Source organism: Rhinatrema bivittatum, chromosome 8, assembly GCF_901001135.1.
Source record: "Rhinatrema bivittatum chromosome 8, aRhiBiv1.1, whole genome shotgun sequence".
NCBI classification, from domain to species: domain Eukaryota; kingdom Metazoa; phylum Chordata; class Amphibia; order Gymnophiona; family Rhinatrematidae; genus Rhinatrema; species Rhinatrema bivittatum.
The window spans coordinates 244,989,172-245,016,720 of record NC_042622.1 but is presented as its reverse complement, the minus strand read 5'-3'; the positions used below and the strand labels follow the sequence as shown (position 1 = coordinate 245,016,720).

General features: G+C 43.0%; 1 protein-coding gene across 5 annotated transcripts in view; it reads left to right on the top strand.

Annotated features, from left to right (window-relative positions):
* ELL (elongation factor for RNA polymerase II) overlaps positions 1–27,549 on the top strand; it is a 528,830-nt gene that overhangs the window by 302,069 nt on the left and 199,212 nt on the right. For all 5 annotated transcript variants that reach the window (XR_003858420.1, XR_003858421.1, XR_003858419.1 and 2 more), the window contains exon 6: positions 19,656–19,780. Coding sequence is in view for 1 of the 5 variants with exons in the window: in XM_029614402.1 (XP_029470262.1) it covers positions 19,656–19,780 (125 nt within the window). In the remaining 4 variants the exon portion in view is untranslated. The remainder of the gene's footprint in view (positions 1–19,655; positions 19,781–27,549) is intronic.

The window sequence follows — 27,549 nt, the reverse complement described above, 5'->3', positions numbered from 1 at the left end:
GCACTGCCTGTAGCTTTCAAATAAGACTGAAGGGGGACCCCTGCTGGCTGCAGGGTTAGTGCCATGCTGGGCATGCCCAGTAGGGGCCAGTCAAAGTTCTGGAAACTTTGACAGAAGTTTTCCGTGATTGGGCTCCATCCTGATGATGTCGCCCGTATGTGAGGACTAACATCCTGCTGTCCTGTGAGAACACCTGCTACAGGTAAGCAACATTTGCTATATCTGGGAACTTTTGGTTCCTATCACCCTGAGATTTTCATGGATCAGGCAGACATTGGGGTACGCACAACCTCTTATCTTATATACACACTATAACATACATGTTCATTCTCATACATACTCTGCTTATGCATCCTCACAAACCCACGCTCTCATGCTCACACGCGTGCTCACTGACTCGCAATCACTTGTACACATGGTCACTCACATGCACTCTCGCAATTGCCCATTGACACATGCTCATACATGCTCAAAATTTATACCAGTTCAAATAGGTACTCAATGACTCACACTCACACTGCCTCTGAATAAGTTTAAAAAAAAAAATCTTTTACTTACTTTTACATTGAGAATAGGATATGGGTGAGCACCTGTTGCTGCTCCAGTAGGTAGTAAGGATCCCTAATGGTAGGTTTTTGCTTTTGTTTTTTTGTGTAGCTATTGTGCCTGGGAGCAGTTGGAAGTGCTCAGCCCATGGAGAGGTAGCCCTGGGAGGCTTGTGGGTTTGTATCTCTGGCAGAGGAGACTCGAGACCAGATGAGGCAGGGTAAAGCAGTTGTGAAGAAGGCAACGGGAATACTTCCCATTACTGCGGTTGTGGTAGGGACAGAAAGAGTAGAAAGAGCAGACCCATGGAGCCGCCTTACCGCTGCTGTCGTTGAGCTAACAAATATATAAAACTGCTGCGGGGCCTGGTAGCAGCCTTCAGTTGAGCAGCTCCCCTCTTCAGCCCTGCTGCGATGGCATGGAAGGCAGAAGAAGCAGCCAGTGTGCGCCAGCCGCCACAGTGCTGCATAGGGGAAGAGCACAGGTCCATGTTACCTATCTGCTGAAAATGAAAAGGCAGCCTTGAGCAAAGAGAAGAGCTGCTGCAGGGTGGTGGTGGGTACAGCAACTCTGTAGGCATGTGGCCGCTATGACCAACACTAACCACATGATTGGGCTGACTGGCCCACGGGGATATGCCCAAAGCTCCAGTAGTGTCAACAAACAAGATAGATGCCGAATGTCCTTTGTCTATATTTGTTACTGATTATGGTAAGCGATATAGAAACATCTTGAGAAAAAACAAATGAACCAATAAATCTCTTCTTAAAACAACTTATAAACTTAGTTCAAGTACTTTGAAGTCAAAGTTGTCTATCCGACAATTTCATATTCATAAATAGTTGTAGAACTCATGTCTATTCACTCTTGTAGAAACAACCAACAACCAAAAACAAAAGAAAGTATCTCAACTCGCTAAACCAGGAAAATGTCTTATGATTATCAAATATGTGTTGGGGTAGTAAACAAGTCATTACCATTCAGAAGCCCTTCTTTTTCTTTTTTCAACTTGGGTAACATGGGTCTTTTTTGGTTTTACTGATTTTTATGTGTGCAGTTCACATTAGATTTCACAATATCAAGTATATAGCCATTTTAAAGGTTTGTTTGCTCCATTTTGTTCAGTGTATTCTCACTGAGATGGTTTGTCTATTTATAATTTTTATCTATTTTGAGGTTCTTGTTTTTATCTGCTTTATGTTCTTTTTTTATATCACTATGTGATGTCACCATTTTATTTGCAATTATTGTTTGTCTTTTTTATTCAGTATTTTATTTACTTATTGATGTGTACCATAATCATGTTTTTATTTTTATTTTTGAGTATGTGCATACAAATATATATGTATTAATATTTATCCCAGGACAAGCAGGATGCTAGTCCTCACACACATGGGTGACATCAGTAATGGAGCCCTATATACGGAAAAACTTCTCTCAAAGTTTCTATGAAACTTTTGACTGGCACCAGAGTGCCTACTGAGCATGCCCAGCATGCCATGATATTCCCTGCCACAGAGGTCTCCCTTCAGTCTTCTTTTTTTCCACGGAGCCGTTAGCCTCGCGGTTAATCTGGAGTCCTGTGGTGATTTTCACTACTCAAAAAAACTTTAGAAAAAGTTCAGGAAAAACTTTCCACCGCAAGGGTTTCCCTTCCGTTCCATCGCGGTAAGTTTTTCCCCAGTGATTTTCGTCGGTTCCATACCGTTTTTTCAGGCCATAGCCGTCGACGGCTGTCCGGCAAAAAATGTCCTCGGGTTTTAAAAAATGCCCAAATTGTGCGCGAAATATATCCATTACGGACCCGCACCAGGACTGTATACTTTGCCTCGGCGAGAAACACGACAAGTCCTGTAAGTTATGCGCCGAGATGACATTGAAAGGACGTCGGCTCTGGATGGTGAAAATGGAGCATCTCCAAGATTCAACTGCTCCCACGACACCGACATCAGCCCAGTCATCGCCTTCTGGATCGATACGGCAAGGTGTTCTTGAAAGACTACTTCCAGGTGAGGGCGGAGATGCTTCTACTCCCTCCCCCTCACCATTGTCGAAGGCATCCACCTCTGGCAGCGAAAAGCATAAAGAAAAGCATTGGCATAGACGCCAGCAGGCCATCGAACCGGTGCCCGCTGAGCCATCGCCGGATGCGGCCTCCTCCGCTAAGAAAGCTCGGACGAGCGCGGAGGCTCCGAGGCCTATGGTACCAGGGCGATCCCCACCGATACCGGTGCAGAGCACCATACCTCCTCAGGGCTCTGAGGAGGTATCGCCATCGCCGCCTCCCCCCATAGCTGCTCTGATACCATCAGCTATGTGGGCGGAACTTGATGGATACATCCGTCAAGCGGTTCAACAAGCGCTCCTCGATGCGGTACCATTCCAGCCATCGACACCAATGTCTCCATCGACACCAGCCCCGATGCCTTTGGTTCCATCACCATCGATGTCGATACTTCCATCGATTCCGCCACCGATGCCCTCGGTGCCGTGCCCGATGCCTGCACCGATTCCACCGGTGACTCCATCGGTGCCATCTTCAGAATTCACGATTCTTCAACCACTGATGAATAAATTGGACACTTTACTCGATGCCATATCGAAGAAACCGAGAGACATCGATGAAGAACCGGTTCCAGGACCTTCTGGAGTTCCCAGGCCTCATCAGCCTCGGTCCCCTCTACTTCCACTGATGCCAAAAGGGACACCGTTGGTGCCACAACCAGTGAGATCCCCAAGAGATACAGGCACAGATACAGATACAGAGTACTCCTCAGAAGAGGACATGCTATCTGAACCGTCTCCTCCAGAAGACTTATCTTTTTCAAACTTTGTTAAGGACATGGTGGACACTATTCCCTTCCAGTTGCATGCAGAGGTGGATTCCAGGCAAAAGACACTGGAAGTTCTACAATTTGTAGACCCTCCCAAGGAGATTTTGGCGGTGCCAGTGCATGAGGTACTACAAGAACTCATGTACCGAATATGGGAACATCCAGGTTCACTGGCAGCGGTAAACAAGAGGTCAGATGCCACCTACTTAGTCCAACCAATCCCTGGGTTCCGAAAGACCCAGCTACCTCACCAATCAGTGGTAGTGGAGTCGGCCCAGAAAAAAGCGAAAAGGCTAAAATCTCATGCCTCTACACCACCTGGGAAAGATAACAGATTCATGGACAACTTAGGACGTAAAGTTTTCCAAGGATCTATGTTGGTATCTAGGATTGCATCTTACCAACTTTTTATGAACCAGTATCAACGAAATCTTTGGAAACAAGTCCAAAACCTAGTTCTCACACTTCCTGATCAATATCAGGAACCCTTTCATCAACTGGTACATAAAGGCCTAGAAGCAGGCAAACATGAAGTTAGGGCGACTTACGACAGTTTTGAAACTGCATCGCGTCTCTGCTTCAGGCATAACTGCTCGTAGATGGGCCTGGCTTAAGGCATTTGATCTCCGACCAGAAGTACAGGAGAGACTGGCCGACCTTCCTTGTTTGGGGGATAACCTGTTTGGCGACAAGGGTAAGGAAGCGGTTGCAACTATTAAAGATCACACTGAGACACTTAAACAACTTTCATTACTGCCTCAGGAGACACAACCCCCGGCCAGGAGACCTCCTAGAAGGGATATAAGGCGTCCTTATTACCGCCAACGCCGCTACTATCCCCCATCAAACCGGGCAAGACCATCTCGCCCAGCTCAGCGACCTCAGGCTAGGCAAAGGCCTGCCAGGCCTCAATCTCCTCCTCAGACTGCATCAACGTTGGGATTTTGAAAGAAAATCAGAGAGCAGCAGCCAACCCACCAATCCACTTCCACATCTGCCAGTAGGAGGTCGGGTAGCTTTTTTCCATCACACCTGGACCTCCATAACCACAGACCAATGGGTACTCTTCATTACAGCTCAGGGTTACCAATTTGACTTTCTCACTGTACCAAAAGAAACTCCTCCAATCTCATCTTGGACAGTGAACCACCATTCCACAATTCTACAGACAGAATTATCCACCCTTCTGAGAGCCAGGGCCATAGAACCAGTTCCCCGGGCTCAGCAGGGCAGAGGATTCTACTCTCGCTATTTCCTCATTCCAAAGAAAACCAGAGGCCTTCGTCCCATCCTAGACCTCAGAAATCTCACAACATTTCTCAAAGAAAAATTCAGGATGGTATCGTTAGGCACCATGCTACCTCTCCTTCAAAAAGGGGATTGGCTCTGCTCTCTGCATCTTCAAGGCGCCTACGCTCACATCCCCATCTTTCCTCCTCATCGCCAGTACTTGCGATTTCTGGTCGAAGGACACCACTTTCAATACAGAGTGCTCCCATTCGGCCTAGCCTCAGCACCTCGAGTGTTCACAAAGTGTCTGGCAGTGGCGGTGGCACACCTCCACAAACAGAAGGTGCATGTATTCACTTAGCTAGACGATTGGCTCATCACAAGTCAGACACAAGAAGGAGCTCTCAATTCCCTCAAACTCACAGTCAACTTGCTTCACTCCTTGGGATTTCTCATCAACTACCAGAAATCCCATTGCACACCATCAATTCATCGGTGCAGATTTAAACACCATCATAGCAAAAGCTTTTCTTCCAAGAGACCGTGCTCAAACACTCGTTCTCCTGGCACACTCTCTTCAAAATCAATCCCAAGTTACGGCTCATCAGTGCCTCACCCTACTCGGGACACATGGCCTCCACAGTTCACGTCACTCCATTGGCCAGACTGACCATGTGACTACTGCAATGGACACTCAAAGCTCAGTGGATTCAAGCCATTCAACCATTGTCCATTCGCATTCAGATAACGCAGGAACTGCGTTCCTCCCTCCTCTGATGGACATCAATGAACAACTTGCTCAAAGGTCTGCCTTTTCAGCATCCAATTCCGCAAGTGACACTAACTACAGATGCGTCCACCTTAGGCTGGGGAGCACACATTGGTCATCTGAAGACCCAAGGGACGTGGACAAAAACCGAAGCCTCTTTTCAAATAAACTTCCTAGAGCTTCGAGCTATACGTTATGCGCTACATGCGTTCAAGGACTGCCTTTCACACAAGACTGTGCTGATTCAGACAGACAACACAGTAGCCATGTGGTACATCAACAAACAAGAAGGAACAGGTTCCTACCTCCTTTGCCAAGAAGCAGCTCAGATTTGGGACTGGGCCCTAGTACACTCAATTCTTCTACGAGCCACTTACCTGGCAGGCATCCGCAACATAATAGCCGATCGCCTCAGTCGTCAGTTCCAACCACACGAGTGGTCCTTGGATCCAACGATAGTAACCAAGATCTTCCAACGCTGGGGTCAACCAACAATAGATCTTTCCATCCCATCTGAACTACAAAGTGAACAATTACTGCTCCCTATTACAACAGGAGAACAACCTACCAAAGGACGCCTCTGCTCGCCATTGGAACTCAGGCCTGTTATATGCGTATCCACCGATACCACTCATAACCAAAACTCTAGTGAAGCTGCAACAGGACACAGGGACCATGATACTCATAGCCCCATACTGGCCTCGTCCGGTATCCCATTAGTCTGGGAGTAGCTCCCACTCTCATAACTCAGGATCAGGGTCGGTTGCGCCATCCCAACCTTCAATCCCTATCCTTGACAGCATGGATGTTGAAAGCTTGATCTTACAACCACTCAACCTTTCAACCACTATATCTCAAGTGCTGATAGCTTCACGTAAACCTTCCACTAGAAAGAATTATTCCTATAAATGGAAATGGTTTACTTTGTGGTGCACTCAGAAATCTTTAGATCCTTTCACTTGCCCCACTACCTCACTACTAGATTACCTGTACCATCTTTCAGACTCTGGTCTTCGGACTTCATCTGTAAGAGTTCACTTGAGTGCAATCTCTGCTTACCATAACAAGATGGGAGATACACCTATCTCTACACAGCCTCTCGTCAGTAGATTTATGAAGGGTTTAACTCACCTTAAACCTCCAATTCATTCCCCTAGCATACAATGGGACCTAAACGTAGTATTATCCAGGCTCATGCATTCCCCATTCTAACCCATAGACACCTGTGACCTTAAATTTCTTACATGGAAAACTGTATTCCTCATAGCCATTACATCAGCTAGAAGAGTCAGTGAACTACAAGCACTTGTCACATACGAACCTTTTACAAAGTTCCTACATGACAGGGTGGTCCTCCGTACTCATCCAAAATTCCTTCCAAAAATAGTCACGGAATTCCACCTGAACCAATCTATAGTTTTAACAACATTCTTTCCAAGACCTCACTCTCACCAGGGAGAAAAGAGCCTTACATACCTTGGACTGTAAACGTGCACTATCCTTCTACTTAAACTGCACTGCAGTCCAAAGGAAATCCAGTCAACTATTTGTATCTTATGATCCAAACAAACCAGGTAAAGCAGTGGGTAAACATACTTTGTCAAACTGGCTAGCAGATTGCATACAGTTTTGTTATGAAAAAGCAGGCCTTACTCTTCAAGGGCAAGTAAAAGCACATTCAGTCAGAGCGATGTCAACCTCAGTAACACACCTTTGCTCTGTATCTATTCTGGACATTTGTAAAGCAGCAACATGGAGTTCTCTTCACACCTTTGCAGCTCACTATTGTTTAGACAAAGAAGGAAGACAAGATTCAGCATATGGACAATCTGTCTTAAAGAACTTGTTTCCAGTGTAACCCCAACTCCTTCTACATCCAACCTGCTGTGATCTTCGGCTGATTCATTTCAACAACAATAATTCACTGTTGCCTCAATCCCAAATGACTCAGCCTCTAGCTTGCTAATCACCCATATGTGAGGACTAGCATCCTGCTTGTCCTGGGATAAAGCAAAATTGCTTACCTTGTAATAGGTGTTATCCCAGGACAGCAGGATGTAGTCCTCACGACACCCACCCGCCACACCGCGGAGTTGGGTCCGATACGTTTTCTTATTTTATTTTTGGCTAATGCTAATTGCTACAAAACAGACTGAAGGGAGACCCCTGTGGCAGGGAATATCATGGCATGCTGGGCATGCTCAGTAGGCACTCTGGTGCCAGTCAAAAGTTTCATAGAAACTTTGAGAGAAGTTTTTCCGTATATAGGGCTCCATTACTGATGTCACCCATATGTGTGAGGACTACATCCTGCTGTCCTGGGATAACTCCTATTACAAGGTAAGCAATTTTGCTTTATGTATTTTATCACAGCCCCTGAGGCAGCCAATTGGGTAGTGGCGAAACTCGGCCTGAGTCGGGCATTTTTATGTCTCCACTTCAATAAATATTCACAAAGGACATTCGGCATCTATCTTGTTTGTTGACACCATTACGGCTTTCATACATCTCCTCCAAAAAAGGTTAAGGAGGACAGATTAGCCAAAGTTACTATCCTGGCAGCTGTCTCTGTCCAAGCAATAGAGAGTTGAGAATGTATGGAGAGAACTCCACATCGCAACCCTGCAGATTTCCGTCACAGGGACCTGGTTGCATAATTCAAACAGCAAATGTTTGAACCATGCAGGCCTCCATAGATACAGATCACAGTGGTTCAAACAGGATGTTTTCATTGCGGGACAACAGGAAGGAGTCTCCGCTCGTATTTAAGCTGCAGTGTGATGATTTAGAGGTGCAAGATGTGGCAGGAGAGAGAAGGGAAAAAGCTCCCTGTTCCACGCGCAGGTCACCAGAGGCAGGCAGAGCTCCGGAGTCTCAATGTGTGGATGAGACGATGGTGCAAAGAAGAGGGATTCAGTTTTGTTAGGACCTGGGGGACCTTTTGGGGAAGGGGGCGTCTCTTCCGAAGGGATGGGCTCCACCTTAACCAGGGTGGACCCAGACTGCTGGCACTAACCTTTATAAAGGAGATAGAGCAGCTTTTAAACTAGAACAAAGGGGAAAGCAGACAGTCGCTCAGCAGCGCATGGTTTGGAGAAAGGTATCTTCAAAGGATACTAATGATGCATTAGAATTAGGGCATCCCGACAGTGAGGTTCCAATAATTAGAAAAATAGTCCAAGTTCCTGTAACAAAAAACTCACCTGAACTAAAAAAAATTCTAACTTATCCCTATCAATTAAAAAGCAGAATGTAAACACAAACAAAAAACAAACTTTGAAATGTTTGTATGCTAATGCCAGAAGTCTAAGAAGTAAGATGGGAGAATTAGAATGTATATGAGTGAATGATGACATATACTTAACTGGCATCTCAGAGACATGGTGGAAGGAGGGCAACCAATGGGACTGTGCTATACCGGAATACAAATTATATCGCAATGACAGAGAGGAGCACCCGGAAGGCAGTGTAGAGCTTTATGTCCGCAATGGCATAGAGTCCAACAGGATAAACATCCTACATGAGACTAAATGCACAATTGAATCTTTATGGGTAGAAATCCCTTGTCGGGGAAGACTATAGTGATAGGAGTATACTACCGTCAACCTGGTCAAGATGGTGAGACTGACAGTGAAATGCTAAGAGAAATTAGGGAAGCTAACCAAATTGGTAGTGCAGTAATAATGGGAGACTTCAATTACCAGAGAGCACTGGTGCAGGCAAACACTTAAAGCCACCAAAATATTCAATGAGTCTTGGTTTAATGTTTCAGACACTTTCACAATCACACAAGTTTTAAATGGCAACTCCGTAAAGCAAAACATTTTTATTTATTTATTTATTAATTTCTATACCGGCTTTCACGACCAGAGGTTGCATCAAGTCGGTTTACATTTAACAAGTCGTGTAATAAACATAGAACTAGGGTAATTGAACTGGTGCAGAAAATAATAGTTACAATGAACAAGGAAATTACCAACTGGGATAGGAGGAAAAAAGAGAAAAGGGACAGGAATATTTACATAGTAAAACGCATTTACAGTGAATATTTACATAGTATGCAATAAAGGATCTGTGTCTAGAGGATGTCGAGGTTCTAAGTGAAGTCAAGGAAGGGGTGGGGTATGGGATGGTGGGGTTTACACTAGGATAGAGGGAAGAAGGAGGTTAGGGGTGACAATTGGTGATTGAAAGGGAACCTGGATCAATCTGAACTCTGGTAGGCTTTTTTGAAAAGCCAGGTTTTTAGTCTTTTCCTAAAAGTAGGTAGGCATGGTTCCTGGCGAAGCTCTGAAGGGATGGAGTTCCATAGGCACGGTCCTGCTGTGGATAGAGCTCTGTCTTCAAAAGATTTGTGTTGGAATGTTTTGGCTTTTGGAACATGAAGTGATTCTTTGTAGTGTTCTCTAGTTGGTCTGACAGAGGTGTGTTTCTTGAGTGGTATTTGTAGATTTAATGGTGCGAGTTGATGTATGACTTTGAAAATGGTGGTAATAGATTTGTACATGATTCTGTAGTGAATGGGAAGCCAATGAAGGGTTTTCAAGATGGGGGTGATGTGGTCGAATTTTCTGGAGTTGGTCAGAATTCTGGCGGCTGTGTTCTGCACCATCTGAAGGGGTTTTGTATGAGCGGCAGGGAGACCTAGTAGAATAGAATTACAATAATCCAGCTTTGAGAAGATTATTGCTTGTAGAATTGTTCTAAAGTCTTGTGAGTGGAACAGTGGTCTGATTCTTTTGAGGATGTATAACTTGTGAAAACAGTCATTGGTTGTTTGGTTTATGAATGATTTAAGGTTTAGGCGGTTATCGATGATTGCTCCTAGGTCTCTTACGTGCGAGGTTTGCAGGTTGGCTGGTAGGTTTGTGGTGATGTTGTTGTTTTCGGGTGCTATAATGAGGAATTCTGTTTTTGAGGCATTTAGAATAAGGTTAAGACTGTTGAGGAGGAGTTTGATTTCAGTCAGGCAGTTGTTCCAGAATTCTAATGTGTTTATAATGGATTTTTTTATGGGGATTACGATCTGTACGTCGTCTGCGAATAGGAAGTGTTTCAAGTTTAGTTTGGTGAGGAGGTGGCAGAGTGGGAGCAAGTATATATTGAAAAGGGTGGGGGAAAGAGAGGAGCCCTGTGGAACCCCTAGTGAAGATGGATGGTACTGAGATTCTTTGTTATGGATTTTAACCTTATATCCTCTGTTTTCCAGAAAGGTTTTGAACCAGTTCTGTGCAGTGCCTTGCACTCCGATGTTTGCCAATTGGTTTAGTAGAATGTGGTGGTTGACCGTATCGAATGCCGCCGAAAAGTCAAGTAGAATTAGAAGGTAGGCATGTCCTTTGTCTAGGCCGGTTAGGAGGAAGTCTGTGAGGGAGAGTAGAAGCGTTTCCGTGCTTGCTGCTCTGCGAAATCCAAATTGGTTGGGGGACAGTATTTGGTGATCCTCAAGGTAATTGGATAATTGTGTGTTTACTAGTTTCTCCATGACTTTTGCTATGAACGGGAGGTTGGAGATGGGGCGGAAATTACTGGGATCATTGGTGTTAAGGTTTGGTTTTTTGAGTAGTGGTTTGATCGATGCCATTTTGAGGTCATCTGGGTAGATACCCTGGGCTAGGGAGCAATTAATTATGTCAGCTAGGGTTTTGGAAATAGTGTCTGGGATTAGTAGGAGAATTTTTGTGGGGACTGACAAGGTGTTTGACAGCTCTCGCGAGATTTTTCATGTTCGCGCCTTTTTCTGTTCTTTAAATATCTGTCACCTGTGAGGGCGCTCGCGCTCCGTACAACGCTGTTACAGGTATGTATAACATTTAAAGCTGATTCTGTAGTTTGTGTAGCCAGTTTTTCACCATTCAATTTTGTACCTTTGTTTTACGTTTGTAGATATAACTATGCCTTTGGTCCCTCTTGATGCAGCCTAGCGAAACACGGGACCGTGTCGGGGGACTGCTGAATTTTGATGTTTTGCTTTACGGAGTTGCCATTTAAAACTTGTGTGATTGTGAAAGTGTCTGAAACATTAAACCAAGACTCATTGAATATTTTGGTGGCTTTAAGTGTTTGCCTGCACCAGTGCTCTCTGTTACTTGCGGATGTGCAAGGGATTGCTTCTTCTTTGGTTAGACTTCAATTACCCCAATATTGACTGGGTAAATGTATCATTGGTACCTGCTAGAGATATAAAGTTCCTGGATGGAATAAATTACATTTTTATGGAGCACTTGGTTCAGGAACAGACAAGAGAGGGAGCAATTTTAGAGCTAATTCTCAGTGGAGCACAGGATTTGGTGAGAGAGGTAATGGTGGTGGGGCTGCTTGGCAATAGTGATCATAATATGATCAAATTTGATTTCATGACGGGAAGGGGGACAGTAAGCAAATCTATGGCTCTCGTGCTAAACTTTCAACCATTAGATGACCGAGGGGTTAAAGGGGCTCATAGGGAAGATAAGGCCATTGCAGAAAGACTAAATAGATTCTTTACTTCAGTGTTTACTAATGAGGATGTTGGGGAGATACCAGTTCCGGAGATGGTTTTCAGAGGTGATGAGTCAGATGAACTGAATGAAATTACTGTGAACCTGGAAGATGTAGTAGGCCAGATTGATAAACTAAAGAGTAGCAAATCACCTGGACCGGATGGTATGCATCCTAGGGTACTGAAAGAACTCAAAAATGAAATTTCTGATCTATTAGTTAAAATTTGTAACCTATCATTATAATCATCCATTTGTAACCTATCATTAAAATCATCCATTGTATTTAAAAAAGGCTCCAGGGGCGATCCGAGTAACTATAGACCTGTGAGCCTGACTTCAGTGCCGGGAAAAATAGTGGAAACTATTCTCAAGATCAAAATCGTTGAGCATGTAGAAAGACATGGTTTAATGGAACACAGTCAACATGGATTTACCCAATGGAAGTCTTGCCTAACAAATCTGCTTCATTTTTTTTGAAGGAGTTAATAAACATGTGGATAAAGGTGAACCGGTAGATGTAGTGTATTTGGATTTTTAGAAGGCGTTTGACAAAGTCCCTCATGAGAGGCTTCTAAGAAAACTAAAAAGTCATGGGATAGGAGGCAATGTGCTTTCGTGGATTACAAACTGGTTAAAAGACAGGAAACAGAGTAGGATTAAATGGTCAATTTTCTCAGTGGAAAAGGGTAAACAGTGGAGTGCCTCAGGGATCTGTACTTGGATTGGTGCTTTTCTATATATATATATATATATATATATATATATATATATATATATATATATATATATATATATATATATATATATATATGATCTGGAAAGGAATACGAGTGAGATTATCATTTAAGATAAAGGAAGGTTACTATAAACTATCTATGTTGAGACATCTGAAACCATTATTACATCATGAAGAATTCAGGACAGTGCTGCAGGCACTGATATTTACGAATATAGACTATTGCAATTCATTACTACTCGGCCTCCCAAAGTCTTCAATTAGACCATTGCAGTATTACAAAATTCGGCTGCCAGGTTGATCTCTGGAACAAACAAAAGAGATCACATTACTCCTGTTTTAGCTGCTTTGCATTGGCTGCCAGTTGAATATAGGATTAAATTTAAGACTCTATGTTTACTACATAAAGTGATTTATGCAGAACAAGTAGACTGGATGAATGCAGTCATACGAATACATACACCACAACGAAATTTGCGATTGGCTAGTAAGGGATCTCTCACCATTCCCTCTATCTTGACGGCCAGACTTATTTCCGTCAGGGAAAGGGCCGTCTCTTTGGCAGGCCCAGGTCTTTGGAATGCATTACATATTGAATTAAGACTCCAGAGTAATATGAAAGAGTTCAAAAAAGCACTGAAAACCTGGCTATATACACAAGCATTCCAAGTGGAAGCCAGTTAGTAACCTATTACAATATGTTATTAATTATGTTTAAATTGTTAATTTTTTTAAGATGTTATGTTATTAGTCATACACTTGGTGTAGTTTTTAATTAGAGTTTTAATGTACATTTAGTTTTAAGTTAGATTTTATGATTCTTTTCAGTGTTTTTATGAATTATTGTATGCTATGTTGAATTTATTGTATAGAAACATTGTAAACCGGTGTGAAGGTTTATACTATCATCAGTCTAGAAAAACCAGGAAATAAACAAATTTGCGGATGATACAAAATTATTCAGAGTAGTTAAATCACAAGCGGACTGTGATACATTACAAGAGGTCCTTGCAAGACTGGAAGATTGGGCATCCAAATGGTAGATGAAATTTAATGTGGACAAGTGCAAGTTGTTGCATATAGGAAAAAAATAACCCTTGCTGTAGTTACAAGATGTTAGGTTCCATATTAGGAGCTACCACCCAGGAACAAGATCTAGGCATCATAGTGGATAATACTTTAAAATCGTCAGCTCAGTGTGCTGCAGCGGTCAAAAAAGCAAACAGAATGTTAGGAATTATTAGGAAGGGAATGGTTAATAAAACAGAAAATGTCATAATGCCTCTATATCGCTCCATGGTGAGACCACACCTGGAATAGTGTGTACAATTCTGGTCACCGCATCTCAAAAAAGATATAGTTGTGATGGAGAAGGTACAGAGAAGGGCAACCAAAATGATAAGGGGAATGGAACAGCTCCCCTATGAGGAAAGACTAAAGAGGTTAGGACTTTTCAGCTTGGAAAAGAGACGGCTGAGGGGGGGATATGATAGAGGTGTTTAAAATCATGAGAGGTCTAGAACGGGTAGATGTGAATCGGTTATTTACTCTTTCAGATAGTAGAAAGACTAGGGGGCACTCCATGAAGTTAGTATGTGGCACATTTAAAACTAATCAGAGAAAGTTCTTTTTCACTCAATGCACAATTAAACTCTGGAATTTGTTGCCAGAGGATGTGGTTAGTGCAGTTATTATAGCTGTGTTTAAAAAAGGATTGGATAAGTTCTTGGAGGAGAAGTCCATTATTTATTTAAAGAGTCTTTTATACCGATATTAGTCGAAACATCATATCTGTTTACATCGAACTATAGGAAGGAAATTACAAAAAACAGGGGAAAGGGGAGGGGGTACAGTAAACCAATAGGAGAGCAAGGAAAGCATAGGAACAAATCAACTGGTGAACTGGAGAGCATCGAGGATAAAATCAGTCAATTTAGAACAATATAACAGCATAATTCAGGGGTTGTTAAGGATTTTGGGGGAAGGCTTGTTTGAAAAGCCAAGTCTTAAGTTGGGCTCTGAATTTTATAATGCATGGTTCTAGTCTGAGGTCGGTTGGGAGTGAGTTTCAGTGCATGGGTCCAGCAATGGAGAGCGCCTGATCCCTCATAGATGTAAGGTGTGCTTTCTTTAAGGAGGGCACATGGAGGGACCCTTTGTTTGTGGTCCTCATGGGTCGATTCGGGCATGTGAGGTGGAGGGGGTCGAGGAGCCAGTTGGAGTTGCGTGTGTATATATGGCTTTATGGATAATGGTCAGGGATTTATAGAGGATACGGGAAGGAATGGGGAGCCAGTGTAGGTCCTTGAGGATCAGGGGAGATATGGTCATATTTGCGAGCGCTGGAGAGAGTTCTGGCTACAGCGTTCTGCAGCATTTGGAGGGGTTTTATGGAGGAGTAGGGTAAGCCAAGAAAGAGGGAATTACAGTAATCCATCTTGGACGCGAGTGTAGCCTGGATAACAGTACGGAAGTCACTGGCATGAAGTAGTGGTTTCAGGTTTTTTAAGACTTTGTAGAATCCCTCTTTGAGAATGGCATTGATATGTTTTTTGAGGTTCAGTTGCTGGTCAGTTTGAACCCCCAGGTTCCTTGTGCAGGGCTGCGCGTGAAGAGTCTTGTAGGCAGGGTCATTTGTGAGTGAGGGATTAGTAGGGAGATGAGGAGCAGTTCGGTTTTGGATGTGTTTAGAGCCAGATGAAGATTGGTAAGTAAGGTATTGTTGGCGGCAAGACAGTTTTCCCAGGATTTAAGGGCATTGGATAGAGAGCCTTGAATGGGTATGATTTGCATGTCATCAGCGTAGAGAGAGAATTTGAGGCCGAGTTCCGATAAGAGTTTACACAGCGGGGTGAGGTAGATATTAAAGAGGGTAGAGGAAAGGGAGGAGCCTTGAGGGACTCCCTGGGAGAGGGTGTAGTAGGTGGATTCAGCATTGCCTATTTTCACAGTGAATCGCCTATTGTCTAGGTAGGATGAGAACCACTTGAGGGCCATTCCGGAGAGGCCAATGTCTGTTAGGCGGGAAAGAAGGTGGTTGTGATTTATAATATCGAATGCTGCCGAAATGTCCAGCAGAGCAAGAATGTAGCTGTGACCTTGATCCATTCTCCTGAGTAGGTGGTCGGTCAAGGAAAGCAAGAGGGTCTCTGTGTATTTGTGGAAGCTGAATTGGGAGGGGTGGAAAAGGTTGGTTTCAAGGAATTCTGTTAGCTGCGAGTTGACAACCTTCTCCATGACTTTTGAGATGAATGGGAGATTGGAGATGGGACGAAAGTTGGCAGGGTCCATGGGGTCTAGTGAGTGTTTTTTGAGCAGTGGTTTGACAACGGCATGCTTGAGTGAGTTGGGGACGATGCCTGAGGAGAGGGAGCAAATGTGTGCTTTGTAAGGGTAGACACATAGATGAAAGAGGGCTTTAGGGTTATATTTGTAGTCATGGATTCTTAGAGCGTAGAAGTCGCGTTTAACTTTGAGGGTGGCTAGCCTATAGAGATGTAGTGAGGATTTGAATGTGGACGCTTTTTGAGGGGATGGATCTTTACGCCATGTCCGTTCTTTTTGCCTGAGCTCCTTTTTCATTTGTTTAAGATCTGAGGAGTACCATGGGTTTTGCTTTTTTGCAGATGGTTTAATTTCACGTGTGGTGATGGGGCATAGTTTGCGATATCTAAGGTGATATTGCTCCAGGATTCTAGGGCTGTGTTAGGGGTTGAGCAGTCGAGTTTCATCGAAAATATGGCAAAGGCCGAGGTGAGGTCCTCACTAAGGCAAGATTTTCTGTAGACAATGGAGGGGGGGGGCGGTCGCAAGATTTAGGTGTCTTTATGGGGAGGGAGGAATTGATATTGGCGTGGTCAGACCATGGTTGACTCAGAAAATAGCCACTGCTATTACTAGCAACAGTAACATGGAATAGACTTAGTTTTTGGGTACTTGCCAGGTTCTTATGGCCTGGATTGGCCACTGTTGGGAACAGGATGCTGGGCTTGACCCAGTATGGCATGTTCTTATGCAAGAGAAGAATGGAACTAAGGGAGAGAGCAGGAAAAATACAGGAAGCAGGGACTGGTGATTGCATTTAAAGCTTGTTGTACAGCACATCCCTTTATAAGTTGGTGGTGCCTGTGCACCACTGTACACTATGGATGCTATGCCCCTGTTAAGTACTACCACATATGGTGGACTTGCCCATTTGTTGAAGCATTTTGGAGGGAAATATTTGGAGTGATATGTGGTTTCCAGTTTTCGTTTTCCCCCACCAGTGCATTAATTAATCTTCCTATTGAGTCTGTTTTGGTCTCTGCTTGGTCCCTGATTCACCAAATTCTGATAGCAGCCAGATGTGAAATAGCTTTTTGTTGGAAAGTGAAAGAACCCCCTGCCATGGCTGAGAGATGTAGTGTGTAGATTGAAAAAAATACAGTTGTTGAATAAGCTGACAGCAGTCAGGGGAACATGTCAAAATTTGAAAAGATTTGGGAGCCATTTGTGAAATGGCAACAACGTTAATATAAAGCAGCAGTTGGACTACTATACTGTCATAGGATTTTGGGATTTGAATTTAGTTTTCAAGATTACTCATTGAAATATTCCATTCATGAGTAAAGAAGTTATGCTGACTGTGTTAACTATGGATTAGTTTGTGTAATGAAAATGTGTGCTGGGATGGGGGGGAGAATGGGATGTAGGGTATCCATACTGTGTAAAAAAAAAACAAAAACAAAACTTGTGGTATGCTCGGTTTGTATATTATATTCCTGTATGGTGTGGCAATTGTCATTTTGATGCGTAATAAAATTTAATTTACAAAAAAACCCAAAAAAAATTCCTTATACAGAATTTGGGCTGAATATTCAATCCTTGTGTTCCTGGGATTTTTAAGTCTGAAAATCAGAATTTAATGAACACACACACACATGCATGCATGTGTTTTGAGACACTTTGTGAGTAATTTTCAAAGGGACTTCTGAGGATCAAACAGTGTTTTACAAGCAGAAATGGCCCCTTACAAAATTTGCCTGCCTAATATGTGAGTTAACTTTCATATGTATATGGTGATTGCACATAAGTTTTCTTGGATTGAGTGGAGGCATTCCTGGGGGTGGAGCAGGAGGGTTTGGACATGTTCATTCTTTTGGATTTTAAAAAGTGTGAATGTCAATTTTCATGGAAAATTGTGCAGATGATTTAGCAGTTATGAGTAGATTTAACAGGATAGTTTTTAAAGGGGACTTATGTGCATAAATCAGCTTTGAAAATTGATGTAACTTATATAGGCTGTTAAATTTATGCCCTTGTTGTATAGTCAGACCTGATTAGTTTATCCAGAGGCTGGTTAATGCAGTACATATGCTTTCTGGTTTCATATACAAAGAGCCCTGAGTTGTCTAAAATGTTCTTAAATCAGTTAATTTTCTGAATATCAACTGGTTAAGCAAGTTTGATTTTACACTAGAGATATTTGGTGTGTAATTATTTCTATAGTCAGTTATGATTTAACTTGTAAGAAACAGGAACTGGATTTATATCAACATATTTAGCATTTTCTTTTAGTTTAAAATCAGTTTGGTATATAATTGTTTCAATACTATGTTGCTTCCAAGCATGTCCAAAAATAGATTTTGTCAAACAAGCAACACTGCCAAGAGTATTGAGGGAACTCTTTCTCTGAAATTTACTTCACTGTTGTTGACATTGAGGCTTATGCTGGTAGAGCACTAAGGGGTCTGAAGTGTTTGGTTTTTTTAAGCCTTTATTCTGGTTTCAAAACAAATAATCTTCTAGTCACCTTCCTTCATGGCAAACCTCTGCTCCTTTTTCAGGCTTACTATGGGTGGAGCTTTAAGGGATACTAGTTAGGAACTATATCATCAAGATTGTATGCCTTTGGAAATATCAACTTAAATTTTGTTTTGTTTTTTAAATTTGACTGTCTCTGGAAATAGTCCTGACACCTAAGTAAGATTAAACAACCTCCATTCTAGGGAACCAAGTTGCCTGTCCAAACATACCATTTCCTCCATCTGGAGATTATGGTTGTGTTTACTCATCTCTCACATCATATAGCCCTTGTCCCAGATGTCCTGTCCCTCCCTACACTTCTCTACTTTCCAGCTTAGAAACAATTTGATGGTAATAAGCCATTTAACTAGGCAAGCATTCCCAAAGTAGTTTGTTTTGTGAAACACTAAAACATTTATGAAATGAGAACTTTGTCACAGCAGCACAACAGGAAGGTGTAAGTCACTGCTCAAACATTTTGGTCTGTCTAGGAATTCTCTTGGCCCCATGCTTATAAATGATTTATGTAGTTCTGAGTGGGTGTTCTCCTGTTGTGCTAGACACTTTTTTGTAGGTTAACGTGTTCATTCTGCAGCACCTGTTTAATCAATATGTTTGCATTGGCTCCCTTCTAAATGTAGAGTCACTTTGATTCCTGGGTTAGCAGGAAAGGTGCACTTCAAAAGCCCCAGGGGGTTTTTTGTTTGGAATTTTAAATATTTGTACTTTAAAATCTCACATGGTTGCATTAGTATGTGATCAACATAACCCTTGTTTGTAGATTTACATTTTATTTGAATGGAACAGTGAGAAGATTGATAACTAGTGTTTTTATCTGGATTCTCCAATAGACTAGTTGAGGATTAAGCCTGTCATAGTGTATTGCATAAGGTTGAGGAAATGAATCAGGTATGATTAAACTGCAATGTGTTTAATGCTATCCTGATTACAGTCTACTTGTTTGAATGTGATGAGAGCACAAAATACATGAAATTTAGTCCCAAATTCCAGGTGTACTTCCAGCACTTGCTGTGTAATCTTGTGCCTAACTGAAGATTGTGAACATTTTGGGACCATGTCTCTGTAACCTAGTGACTTTTGTTGCCTTATGTACACTGTCAGTGCTGTATGAAGAGATAATCCTAGAAGGAGGTTGGAACACTATAATGGAGTATTTTCCTTTATGGGTTATGCTCAGTTGTCTTGCTTTCTAGGTGCTCTTGTAAGCACTGAATTCGTATCACTACAGATGTACAATTCCTTTTGTCTTCCAGGTAGCAAATCTGAGTGCCAAGGACAGCACATATACATTGAAAGACTGTAATTATAAAGATGTACAGAAGGACTGGCCAGGATACGCTGAAGGTGATCAACAGTTACTGAAGAGAATACTTGTTCGGTAATTATTTCCCTTCTTTGTTACTAATTCCAATCCCAGGGTCTTGTTCACATGATGCATTGTGTATCCATTGTGCATCAAAGAAGTGAATCTGAGGTGCAAAGTAGTTGGCAATACCACTGGATGAGACCCATGCATAATTCAGCTGGCAGAAAATACAAATCCATCTTTGGAAGTATAAGTGCTACTGTCAGCCATAGGCATTATTTGAAAGAAGGTGAAGTTGCTGTATATATAGCATGCTGGAAGGTTGCTGGTTAATTCAGCAGGCCAGCTTGGTTGCCTCTTGACATGCTTCTAAACTAGTGTGCACATACTGTACATACAGAGCATATATGTGTGTATGTATATATATATATATATATATATATATATATATATATATATATATATATATATATATATAGAGAGAGAGAGAGAGAGAGAGAGAGAGAGAGAGAGAGAGAGAGAGAGCGGGTTTTCTGTCGTATATGCCTTTGTAATCTCTTTATTCATGCTGGCTTTGTACTAGCAGTCATGTTAAAAATGATAAATCAAAATAACTAAATGAACTCACAGGTGTACCTAAAATAACCTATATTCAGCATGCAAATATACACCCCACTTTTTTTTATAATTTTTTGAAGATTTTATTAATTTTTATCTTCTAAATCATTTAGATCATTTTACGTTCCTTTTATTTCTCTAGTTTTACGTCTTGATTTTTACACAACACACATGTAGCCACACATGCATATAGCTATAAAAATGTACAGCAATGGAACATAGAAAGGAAAAAACCTCAGTGTACCCACATAATGTCAATCTGACAACTTTTAGTGGTGCATGTAACCCTTCAAAGCTGCCATCACAGGGGGGAAATAACCCCCCCTCTATACAATGTATTAATTTAACCATTGCTCGATCCAGCATCAAATAGCATTTATTTTCACACACTTGATAAAGTTAAAACCACTTACAGCACTTATCTTTTCAGGGCTCATGTAGACTTCCAATACAAAACGCCAGTTTATGCAGAGCTTTTTAACAGCCAAAAATGCCAACATGGCCACGTTTTGCAGTGTAGACTGCTGCTTCAGGATGTTCCACATACTTCACTTCCAGCCAGTCAAAGCAGTCTGCGAAAAGCAGAATCTATTTAAAGACCTGACAGGCATATCTTTCAGCCAATCAGAAGGCTCTTAAAAAAAACAAAAAAAACCCAGAGCCAATCACATTTATGCTCATCCTACAATTGTACATTCATTTCTTCAATACAATTGAAGTTAGAATTCTGCTTTTCTCCATTAACCCTAATAGCGGCTTCTAAATAAATTATTTAAAGTGATGCCACTCAGATACGAGTCCACCAGGGACCAACCAAACGTAAATGGAAAAATCCAGTATTGTTCCCATTGTAGGAGGCGTAGATTTCAATCTCCGCCTCATAGATGGGATTGAATAATTTCCAATGCACAACCCTTAAATTCTTCAAAAGAATGGCTTTTTTCTAAAGAATGCTGAAGAAGTGGGGCTTCCAACCTCTGTTTAATCAGGCAACTTTTGTTCTGCCAAGCTTACCTTGAATTTCCTAGTTGTCTTTCCCACATCAATCCACAAGGACATTGTAAGGCATACACAATATAATAACTGTCACAATTAGAAGAATGATTGTGTATATTTCAAATTATCCTGTGGGTTGATGAACAAGGTTATCGTCGTCATATTGATGCAATAGCTACAATTATCCCAGGACAAGCAGGATGCTAGTCCTCACATACGGGTGACATCGGTATGGAGCCCTATGTATGGAAAAACTTCTTTAAAAGTTTCCATGAAACTTTTGACTGGCACCAGAGTGCCTACTGAGCATGCCCAGCATGCCATGATATTCCCTGCCACAGGGGTCTCCCTTCAGTCTTCTTTTTTCCGCGAAGCAGTTAGCATCGCGGTACAATTGGAGTCCTGTGGTGAATAGTGGACTCCTGTGGTGAATAGTGGACTCCATATTTACTCCATATTTACATATAGGAGTCCTGTGGTGAATAGTGGACTCCATATTTATTTTGTTCTCTTGTATTTATAGAGGACTCCTTATTTACATTGTACACTTGTATATAATTATCCTCATCTATCTCTTTTATTTCTTATAGTCCCAGTTCATGAACCCTTGTTAATTGTAACTGCTTCTCTTCTCCATGTTTATTTATGTTTTTGGTTATATTTTTGCACCCCTGTTTTCTGTAAACCGACACGATGAGAACGAGTTCTTGAATGCCGGTATAAAAAAAACCTTAAATAAATAAAATAAATTCACCACCTTAAAAAAGTTTAACTTTTTCGGAAAAAAATTAATCCCACCGCAAGGGTTTCCCTTCGATAACACCGCGGTAACTTTTTTTCCCTTCGGTTTCCGGCCGGTACCGATATTTTGTGGTCATCGCCGTCGACGGCTGTCCGGCAAAATGGCCTCCGGGTTCAAAAAATGTCCCAACTGTGCGAGGAATATGTCTATCACAGACCCGCACGCAGAATGCGTTCTTTGCCTAGGCAAAGAACACGATGTAAAATCGTGTACATTTTGTGCAGAGATGACTACAAAAGGCCGTCGTCTCCGCATCGAAAAAATGGAGCAACTATTTGAAATACAATTGCTCCCGAAGGCATTGACTTCGGTTCAGTCATCGCCATCCGGATCCGTCCGGCAAGTATTACTGAAAAAATGACGTCCGGAGGCTGGAGACGCTTCTACACCATCGCCATTGGTATCGTCTAAGACGTCCACCTCTGGTAGTGAGAAAAAGGAGAAACACCATCACCGGCATCGACGACACCTTGCACCAATGACCGAGGACCCATCGACAGGTACGGCCTCACCCGCAAAGATACCTCGGACGAGTGCGGAGGCTTCGAGGCCTACTGATCCAGGGCGATCCCCACCGGTATCGGTGCCGGGCGCCATACCTCCTCAGGGCTCTGAGGAGGTATCGGCATCGCCATCACCGCCTCCCTCCATAGCTGCTCTGGTATCACCAGCTATGAGAGCGGAACTTGACTTATATATTAGTCAAGCGGTGCACCAGGCTCTGCGCGATGCGATTCCGCCTCAGCCATCGACATCTACACCGATGCCGATTCCGAGAGATCCATCGCCATCGATGCCGCTGGCATCAGCGATGCCACGGGAACGGTTTTTTATGCCGCATCCGGGACCATCGATGCCTACCCCGATACCCTCACCTGTTCCAGTGACTGTATCGGTGCCGTGCCAACAGAGAATGTCTCCATTTTACATCCATTTATGTCAAAATTAGACTCTCTCCTGGATCTTTTATCGAACAAAACACCAGAAGAGCCAATTCCAGGACCCTCTGGAGTTCCAAAACCTCTAAGGCCTCATTCTCCTCTAATACCATCAAGGCCTAGGGAGCCTCCACTAGTGCCAATCACTCATCAATCTCCAAAGGACATGGGTACTGACACAAGTTCTGAATACTCTTCAGATGGGGATATTTTTTCTGAACCCTCTCCACCTGATGACCATAGGAAGTCACCTCCTGAAGACCTTTCCTTACAAACTTTGTAAGAAATATGGCCGATACCATCCCCTTTCAACTACAGACGGAAGTGGATGCACGACAGAAAACACTGGAGGTTCTGCAATTTGTAGAACCTCCTAAAGAAATATTAGCAGTACCAGTCCATGAAGTTCTGCAAGACCTTCAGTACAGGATATGGGAACACCCAGGATCTGTCTCAGCAGTCAATAAAAGATCAGAGGCAACTTATTTGGTACAACCTATACCAGGTTTTCAAAAATCACAATTGCCACATCAGTCAGTCGTGGTAGAGTCTGCCCAGAAGAAGGCAAAACGACTAAAATCTCACTCATCTACGCCGCCTGGAAAGGACAACAGATTTCTTGATAATTTAGGCCGAAAGTTTTTTCAGGGTTCCATGCTGGTATCCAAAATAACATCATACCAGCTATACATGAATCAATACCAGAGGGACCTTTGGAAGCAGGTTCAAGACCTAGCCCTGTCTCTCCCTGATCAGTATCAAGAACCTTTTCAGACTATCATCCATAAAGCCCTCGAAGCAGGAAAACACGAGGTAAGGGCTACCTACGACTGCTTTGAGACTGCAGCACGACTTTCTGCATCAGGCATAGCTGCACGCAGATGGGCCTGGCTAAAGGCTTCTGATCTCCGTCCAGAGGTCCAAGAACGATTGGCTGATCTTCCTTGCTTGGGGGACAACCTTTTTGGGGAAAAGGTCAAAGAAGTTGTGGCTACTATAAAAGACCACAAAGAAACATTAAAACAATTATCACTAATACCTCAGGATACTCAACCTTCTACTAGGAGAATACCAAAGCGTGACGCCAGACGTCCATATTACCGTCCACGCAGGTATTATCCCCCAGCAAGTAGACCCAGAACATCCCGCCCACCTCAACGCCAACAACCTAGGCAGAGGCCTGCAAGGGCACAACCACACCACAAACTGCCACTACATCTGGTTTTTGAAACAACTCAGAGAGCAGCAGCCTTATCAACCCCTTTCCAAGCATACCAGTAGGTGGTCGTATAATGCACTTCCAAAGTACTTGGACCTCCATAACCACCGACCAGTGGGTATTATCGATCACAACTCACGGTTACAGACTAGATTTTCTTACTGTTCCAAAAGAAAACCCACCACTTCCATCTTGGACAGTAAATCAACATTCCATAATTCTTCAAACAGAATTATCTACCCTTCTGAGAGCCAGGGCCATAGAACCAGTTCCTGGACCTCAAAAGGGCAGAGGATTCTACTCCCGCTATTTCCTCATTCCAAAGAAAACAGGAGGCCTTCGACCCATTCTAGACCTCAGAAATCTCAACAAATTTCTCAAAAAAGAAAAATTCAGAATGGTGTCCTTAGCCTCCATTCTACCTCTTCTTCAAAGAGGAGATTGGCTCTGCTCTCTGGATCTTCAAGATGCCTACGCTCACATTCCCATCTTTCCTCCTCATCGCCAGTATTTGCGATTCCTGGTAAAAGATCAACATTTTCAATACAGAGTGCTGCCATTTGGCCTTGCATCAGCCCCTCGAGTATTCACAAAGTGCTTGGCTGTAGCAGTGGCACACCTCCACAAACAGAAAGTGCACGTGTTCCCTTACCTGGACGATTGGCTCATCAAGAGTCAATCAAAAGAAGGAGCACTCACTTCTCTCAAGCTCACTATCCACTTGCTTCACTCCTTGGGATTTCTCATCAATTACCAAAAATCCCAACTTTCACCATCTCACCTTATACAGTTCATAGGTGCAGATCTAAATACCATAATAGCAAAAGCTTTTCTTCCAAGAGACCGTGCTCAAACGCTTGTCTTCCTGACTCACACACTTCGGAATCAATTCCAAGTGACAGCTCACCAGTGCCTCACTCTTCTCGGGCACATGGCATCCACAGTTCACGTAACTCCCATGGCCAGGTTGACCATGCGACTAATGCAATGGACGCTCAAAGCACAGTGGATACAAGCCACTCAACCAATGTCCACTTCCATTCATATCACACCAGAGCTCAGTTCTGCACTGATCTGGTGGACATCAATGCACAACCTGCTCAAAGGCCTACCTTTCCAGCAACCAGTTCCACAGGTAACGTTGACTACAGATGCATTCACCTTAGGTTGGGGAGCACACATTGGTCATCTAAAGACACAGGGCAAGTGGACAAAGCTCGAAGCCTCTTTTCAAATAAACTTCCTGGAGCTTCGAGCTATACGCTATGCGCTGCATGCATTCAAGGACTGCCTTTCACTCAAGACTGTTCTGATCCAAACGGACAACACAGTAGCCATGTGGTACATCAACAAACAAGGGGGGACAGGTTCTTACCTCCTTTGTCAAGAAACAGCACAAATTTGGGACTGGGCCCTGACACACTCAATTCTTCTACGGGCCACTTACCTAGCAGGCATCCACAACGTAGTAGCCGATCGCCTCAGTCGTCAGTTCCAACCGCACGAATGGTCCTTGGATCCAGCGATAGCATCCAAGATCTTCCAACGCTGGGGTCAACCGACGATGGATCTCTTTGCATCCCATCTCAACTACAAAGTGAACAATTACTGCTCTCTACTCCGACAGCAGAACAGCCTACCAAAGGACGCATTTGCTCGCCATTGGAATTCAGGCCTGTTATACGCGTATCCACCGATACCACTCATAACCAAAACGCTAGTGAAGCTACAAAGGGACAAGGGGACTATGATACTCATAGCCCCATATTGGCCTCGACAAGTATGGTTTCCCACACTTCTAGATCTCTCAGTCAGGGATCCAATTCGCCTGGGAGTAGCTCCCAATCTCATAACTCAGGAACAGGGTCAGTTGCGCCATCCCAACCTTCAATCCCTGTCCCTGACAGCATGGATTTTGAAAGCTTGATCTTACAACCACTCAACCTTCCAACCACTGTATCTCAAGTGCTGATAGCATCACGTAAACCTTCCACTAGAAAGAATTATTCCTACAAATGGAAACGGTTTACTTTGTGGTGCACTCAGAAAGGTTTAGATCCTTTCACTTGCCCCACTACCTCACTACCAGATTACCTTTACCATCTCTCAGACTCTGGTCTTAAGACGTCATCTGTAAGGGTACACTTAAGTGCAATCTCAGCTTATCATAACAAGCTGGGAGATGCACCTATCTCCACACAGCCTCTCGTCAGTAAATTCATGAGAGGCCTAACTCACATTAAACCTCCAGTTCATTCCCCAAGCATACAATGGGACCTGAACGTCGTATTAACCAGGCTTATGCGTTCTCCATTTGAGCCCATACATACCTGTGACCTTAAATACCTTACTTGGAAAACGGTATTTCTCATAGCCATTACATCAGCTAGAAGGGTCAGTGAACTACAAGCTCTAGTCACATACGAACCTTTTACAAAGTTCCTACATGACAGGGTAGTCCTCCGTACACATCCAAAATTCCTTCCTAAGGTTGTCACGGAATTTCACTTGAACCAATCAATAGTTTTACCAACATTCTTTCCTAGACCTCATTCCCACCAGGGTGAAAGAGCCTTACACACTTTGGACTGTAAGCGTGCGTTATCCTTCTATTTAAACCGCACAACAGCCCAAAGAAAATCCAGTCAGCTTTTTGTATCCTATGATCCAAACAAAACAGGTAAAGCAGTGGGTAAGCATACTCTGTCAAACTGGTTAGCAGATTGCATACAATTTTGTTATGAAAAAGCAGGCCTCACTCTTCAAGGGCGAGTAAAAGCACACTCAGTAAGAGCGATGTCAACCTCAGTAGCACACCTTTGCTCTGTACCTATTCTGGACATTTGTAAAGCAGCAACATGGAGTTCTCTTCACACTTTTGCAGCTCACTACTGTTTAGACAAAGAAGGAAGACAAGATTCAGCCTATGGACAATCCGCCTTAAAGAACTTGTTTCCAGTATAATCCCAACTCCTTCCACATCCAACCTGCTGTGATCTTCGGCTGATTCATTTCAACAACAATACTTCACTGTTGCTTCACTACAAAATGACTCAGCCTCTAGCTTGCTAATCACCCATATGTGAGGACTAGCATCCTGCTTGTCCTGGGATAAAGCAAAATTGCTTACCTTGTAATAGGTGCTATCCCAGGACAGCAGGATGTAGTCCTCACGAAACCCACCCGCCACCCCGCGTTACGTTTATTTTATTTTTGGCTAACGCTTATTGCTACAAAACAAGACTGAAGGGAGACCCCTGTGGCAGGG